Source organism: Rhamphochromis sp. 'chilingali' (genome assembly GCF_963969265.1).
Source record: "Rhamphochromis sp. 'chilingali' genome assembly, chromosome: 19".
NCBI classification, from domain to species: domain Eukaryota; kingdom Metazoa; phylum Chordata; class Actinopteri; order Cichliformes; family Cichlidae; genus Rhamphochromis; species Rhamphochromis sp. 'chilingali'.
Window position 1 is genome coordinate 21,503,207 of NC_137946.1, and position 6,229 is coordinate 21,509,435.

General features: G+C 38.2%; 1 protein-coding gene across 1 annotated transcript; it reads left to right on the plus strand.

Moving 5' to 3' along the window:
- The first annotated feature begins 1,000 nt into the window (after window positions 1-1,000).
- plac8l1 (PLAC8 like 1) lies at window positions 1,001-5,357 on the plus strand. The gene is made up of 4 exons (XM_080867212.1): window positions 1,001-1,060; window positions 1,434-1,894; window positions 3,406-3,542; window positions 3,951-5,357. Exons 1-4 carry the CDS (start codon window positions 1,035-1,037, stop codon window positions 4,080-4,082), a joined length of 756 nt encoding a protein of 251 aa, XP_080723338.1. The 5' UTR covers window positions 1,001-1,034; the 3' UTR covers window positions 4,083-5,357.
- Window positions 5,358-6,229: the final 872 nt, after the last annotated feature.

Consider the following 6,229-nt stretch of genomic DNA (forward strand, 5'->3'; position numbering starts at 1 on the left):
AGACCACTGTTCAGGTAAACTTAAAACATTCCAGTGTGGACAGAAAAGCACAAGCTTCAGGCCTTTATCTCTTAGAAAGGCTTTTACAGAATGACTTAATCAGGGATGACAGTGAAAATAATCATGAGAAAATGATGCATTGCTTTAATCCTGTGGACTTCAAATTAAACAGTATAATGTTTTAGTAATTTACTATGTTCCCCTTCACTTTTCTCTTCGGGTGTACTTCTGTGTGAACCGTCTTGGCGTCCAAACCATCATTAGTTTCACTACATGTCTCTCCACCACGTACAAAGTGCTGCTTGCTTCCCTCTTTCGCTTTTCGTTACCTGCTGTCAGACGTGAAATATGTCAGTCTAAATATAAAGGTCAATAAGAGAACACAGGAAATGAACACATTGCCTCTAAACATAAACCACAAGTAATTCATTGTATCTCTCACTTCCCAGCACTCCACTCTATAGACTTGTATTTCTACCTTAAGGGTAAGCGTAACATTTACTGTAAGTGGTTTTAAATTCATCAGTCACAGGTCAAACAAAAGAATAGGTTTGCTCTCTTGTTTGAGCTTATTCTTAACTTCCACCATTTATCAAACAATAAAATAATTCCTGCTTACTGCATTTCCCTCATTTTCTCAGTTTGTTTTTGGTAGGTTTCAGTTCTTTCTGCAAGATTTGAGGTCTTCTGACCTGCTGGCGTGTTCGTATTAAGTGCGCGCTTGCATCCACATTATTTTATTCCAGACATTCATGTTCATGCACCCTGATGTGTATCTGCCAAGTCTGCATTTGCTGTATTAGCAGGGTGCACGGCAAAGTCTCAGACGGAAGAAAACTACAAGACTTATCTCTGTCACACAGCTTTTGGCCGAGCCATCTGACTGCTGGTTTATCTGCTCTGATGCACACCCTCTCACTGGGAAAGTGCCACTCCGCCCCCTCCTCCACCTCCTCATTCCTGCTGACTCCCTGCTCGCTGTCCTCTCTCGCCTCGTCGTCTTACCCCTGTCTGGATGCCAGTAGCTGCTAGTCATGGAGGATGCAACAGTCACACACGAGTAAGTGTTTGTTTTTGTTTTTTTGTCCCCACCACTACACATTGTTGTCAGCGCTGAACACAATAGAATTATAGCCAACAGCTCTTTTATCTTACCCAACTTAAAAATGCTGCTGTGTTTATTTTCTTCTGCCTCTATGATAAATCATAATAAAAAAAGAAACAGAAGCTTTTGAATCTGTTGTTACTGCAGCTCCTGCATTTGCACTTCTTGGATTAAAATGCCAAGCTCAATGTGATGTTTGCTTTTAATGCAGAAAAACACGAGGCCAGGTTGCTGATTTGAAATTGTTTCTCTTGCACTTGAGTAACAGTTGACATTTAGATGATGGTGAACCCATCTAACAATATATTTATTCAAAATTTAATTTCAGTGCAGAACCGTTAGTAAACATACCTTTAACATCATCATTACAAGACGAAGAAGGGGAAAAGGTGGGGGTGTTCACCGCACCTTCAACATCTGTATTACAAGAGGAAGAAGGGGAAAAGGTGGGGGTGTTCACCGCACCTTCAACATCTGTATTACAAGAGGAAGAAGGGGAAAAGGTGGGGGTGTTCACCGCACCTTCAACATCTGTATTACAAGAGGAAGAAGGGGAAGAAGTGGGGGTGCTCACCACAGACTCAGCAATAGCATTTCAAGAGAAGGAAGTGGGGCGGGTCACCACAGGAAGTGAAGATAATTGGGGGTCAAACAAAGCCCCTGCTGCGTTGGAACCAGTAGTGACGCAGCCCGGCCTTGGCATCACCAAAACCACCATCACCACCATCACTCAGACTGGAGGGGACTGGAGCACTGGCCTGCTTGATGTCTGCAGAGACAAGACAACATGTAATGTAGACACACAGCCAGATACTGTATTCCTATGTAAGCCCAGGCCTCTCATCCACAAGACAGTAAGCAAATGTGACATTTCCTTTTAACCCTAAATAATTTAGATTACTTTATAAACACAATAATATTAAAAAAAACCCATAAATATTGATTATTCTAAATAATAATGCCGAATGAAGGCCATAACAGGTTCAACTCATATTAGATTTTTGTCTAGCTTTTGGTAAAAAAAAAAACCTGATACACAAAAACAGCAACTCAGCTCATAAAAATATGGAGCAATCTAAAAGTAATGGCCATGCTGTCCAAAGAGACCATTAAAAGGGAGACGCTATAAGGTCACAGAACTTGATGGTCACACCTCATATAAGAGCTCTTCTTTAACAGCAGCTCCTCCACCTTTTGAACTTTAACTTCTTGAACTGTAAGACCATCCTTGGGTTGCTATGGTAATATAAGCTAAAAATAAAGGCCTGATTGACATAATTCCCAGCCCTCTGCCCCACTGCAATAAACTTACACTTTCTGCTTTAACTCATTTGAGGAGGCTCTCCAGAGGTATGCTGTTGCCCTTCTACATAGACCTCCCTTAATGACATGCTTTCAGTTGGACAGAGGGCTGGGAATTATGGTGACCAAGCCTTTATTTTCTGTTTTTATTCCCATAGCAACAGACGTTTAATGCAGTATAGGGTGGTACATTGCCCTGCATGAAAATATATATATATTTTTTTTAATATCGTGGCTGTAAATGGTCTGTAATACATAAAATATTTCACAGAGGTCACTTTGACACCCTCAGAGATCCTAAGGGGCTTTACTGTTTCACGTTGCATTATTCCAGCTCAGATCATCACTCAGCCTCTGCTGCTGATGGTGCAGTCTCGTTGGAACTAGGTGACCATTCACCAGCTATCCAGAACTCCATTCAGCTAAACCATCAGATGTACCATAGCATACAATATGAAAAAAAAAGGTTTGAAACTTAGTCTTAGTTTAGAGCCAAGTGCAAATAATTTCAAATAGCAGCAGTTTCAGATATCCATTTACTACCTTTTTCTTCTTCCAGCGGTGCTTTGCATTCTGCGTTATGTCAATATATTGAGATATAGTTAATACTATAATTATAATATTAATATTAATGAATATTACCCATTTATTTTATAGTTCAGTTGCATCATTTCAGTTTTAACAAACTTTTAATAACTCATCTCTTGCAAAAACAATTTAGTATTTAAGCATTTTTTATCACAAGATTATTTATTTTCAGCACAACTGCTTTAAGTAGCTTTTCTTTTAATTAAGATTGCGTAGATTTTTCTAAACTGAAAATGATTGGGAATATTTTGCTTTTCACTTAACTTGTTTCTACAAAATGAAGAGCCAATACATCATCATTGTCTCTTTCTAAATGTACTTTTGGATCTGACAGAGACATATACGAAGGATTTTGTCTGGCGTAAACAAACACTCATGTACCCACATGATGTGCTGCGTTGTGCTCGCAGGTATTCTCGGGGCTCTCGTGCCGTGCTGTTTAGACCTGAGTTTAGCTCACCAATACGGGGAGTGTCTGTGCATGCCTCTACTACCAGGATCCACTTTTGCCATTCGAGTTGGGATCAGAGAGCGCTACAAGATACGGGTGAGTGTGTGTCTATGTGTGTGCAGGTATACAGTATGCTGTACTGTTGTGAGAGCGTCCTTGAAGACAGAGGAAGGCAAATTTGTCAAAATGGACCCTGTTCATAACACCATAAAGTTTTCAATGAAACAGAAACTGCACCACCGCACTCAGTTTTTAGTGCTGTGACGTTTCAGCCATTTTTAAAACTCCAACTCTAGTAAATGGAAAATCGACCCTTGTGCTGCTTCTTTCTAAGTGGTTATCAGTAAAATATTCATGTTATTTGTGTAAATGAAGTTCTGTGTTTGCATTTTTCATCTTATCGTGTACCCATCCTGCTCCCACTACATTGTTGTTGTGTGTGTGTGCTTCTGTATGTGTTTGCATGTAGACATGCACTCATCTGTCCTGCATGCTTATCCACAGGGAAGTGTGTGTGAGGACTGGACTACAGTGTATTGCTGTTACCCTCTGGCTGTATGTCAGATGATAAGAGAAATGAAGTGGAGGATGAAGACTCAGACATATCATGTGTCTACTACACTTGAATGCTCCTAAAGAAACAGCAAATGAGATCTTTTTTTTTCTTCTTTTTTTCAATTTATCATAAATGTGTGAAGAGCAGCAGAGATTACTGGTATGAACAATAGGATGAATCATTACTCTGAGGTTTGAACTTGCCCCTGAGGGCTTCTTGAATAATAAAAAACAAGCCTGTGATACAAATTCTTAAAAGTGATAGAAAAGGGAAAACTTAAAGTAATGGCATACACTGTGTTAAAGGTACATCTGTAAGACGTGAACCAACACAGATGAGTTTCTTGCCTTTGTTCAATTGCAGATATTTTTAAATGTAGTTAGTTCAAAGATCGTTAAAAGCCATTAAATCTGGATTAATGCATATAGAATAATGCAGAGCAGTTTTTTTATGAAGGTATTGATCCGATTAATTATATTTGAAAGATCAGCTTAACCAACTTTTTACTGCAGCATTAAATTCCGGCACTTATAATTCTTAAATCATCTATAATTTTGGTTTTAGAAACAGCCTGGGTTAACTTCTGTGACTGAGGTAACTGCGCGCCATTTTACATAATGAAAATTTAGAAAGACTCAAGTAAGTTTAGCTTTTTACAATGCCTGTTACCTACACCACTGAAGCCGCTATCACACAGACACTTTTAACACATCAATAACTAGAACACACACAGAAACAAGATGAGCTCCTTACAGTTAAAAAAAAGGATGTGTGATTGCATTAGGAATTTGTACTTAATATTGGGAAACTTTAATAATGGAGAACAACAAAACACATCAAAACAAACTAAAACACACATTCATTTAAAAAAAAAAAACTAAATATATTCTTTCTGTTTTCGTAATCTCTTGTCAAAATATGCAGTTTTACTTTTTAATTTTTTTTATATATGTAAGGGAATTTTACTGTTTACTGGTGTTGGTGCTAAGTACCAGCCCTGCACAGGTTGGCACATAACAGGCTGATTTTTTTTTTTTTTTTTTGATAATGTAATGTTTCCTCATGCGGCCATTCTGTTAGTGCATAATCATGCCTGTCTAAACTGAAAGATGATTTTATCCAAGATTAATATAATGTTTGTAATCAATACATTCATTGACTATAGTAATATATTCTTACATGTAACCAGTCTAGACTTTTAAACATTGTTCCAGTGGTTGTTCTACTCACAACAAAGCTTAACACTGTCTGCTATGTTTTGTACCTTTTGCAATTTCTTGATGTTTTAAACCTTATTGCTGGGCAATAATGAGATGAAAGCACAGACTCCATATAAAAGATATGTTTGAACATGAAGTCACCCCCTGGTGAGTGCAGAAAAATTGTGAAGCTTCAAACTGAGTGGTTTTTTTTTTATGCTTTTACTGTCTGGGTGTTTTGAAACCAGATATGACTGATGGTTGATGTAAGTATGTAAAATGCAATTTTACTGCATTTTTTAAAGAAGAAAAGTCACAGTATAACTTAAAAAAAGATGAAATGGTGTTATATATAGATCAATAGAATGACAAAAAGCAGACTTGCTAGTTATCAGTAGTGTCCACTGATCCAGTGGGAGTGAGTGGTACAACCAGGATGTAAAAGCTCACTAATCTGAACATAAGGAGTTGTGAAAGTATTCACCAAAGTCTCGCAGGAACACTGGACCATTGCTCGGACAAAGAAATAATTACTTTCAATAACAGAGGTATGATGGAATTAAAGCATGATCATTTCCACATCAGATGAAACACAATGCAATAAAGCTGGGCAATGCTCTGCAGATGATAAAAACAGTATCATACAAGACAACCATCATGTTTTATCAAACCTGAACACCTAATCAAATGTAACACCCAGACCTCTGAGGGAGGGGAAACCTCAGGATCAGATGGGTCAAGGATTGTCATTCACTATGGGAACCTAACTGTTTGTCTGTTTGTTTGCATATTTAGTGGCATAGAGTTAGGTGGCTCTGACTAAGAACCTTAAGAATACTGCAAGCTTACTGACCAGCAACTTGCCATTTAAAAAGTAAAGCTCGCCTTGCTTTGTCCTCCTTTTTGAAATGTTTATTTGCATTTCAGAGCAAAACCCCCATCAGCAACCCATCAGGAGTTGCCCCCTGCTTCATTCATAGTTTTCACATGACATCAAAGCTACTGGGACACCACGACATTAATGTGAC

Coding starts and splice junctions, on each gene's coding strand:
- plac8l1 (XM_080867212.1), top strand. CDS start 1,035: ATGGAGGATGCAACAGTCACACACGA. Junction 1,061..1,433: donor GATGCAACAGTCACACACGA/GTAAGTGTTTGT, acceptor ATTTAATTTCAG/TGCAGAACCGTTAGTAAACA. Junction 1,895..3,405: donor CTGCAGAGACAAGACAACAT/GTAATGTAGACA, acceptor TTGTGCTCGCAG/GTATTCTCGGGGCTCTCGTG.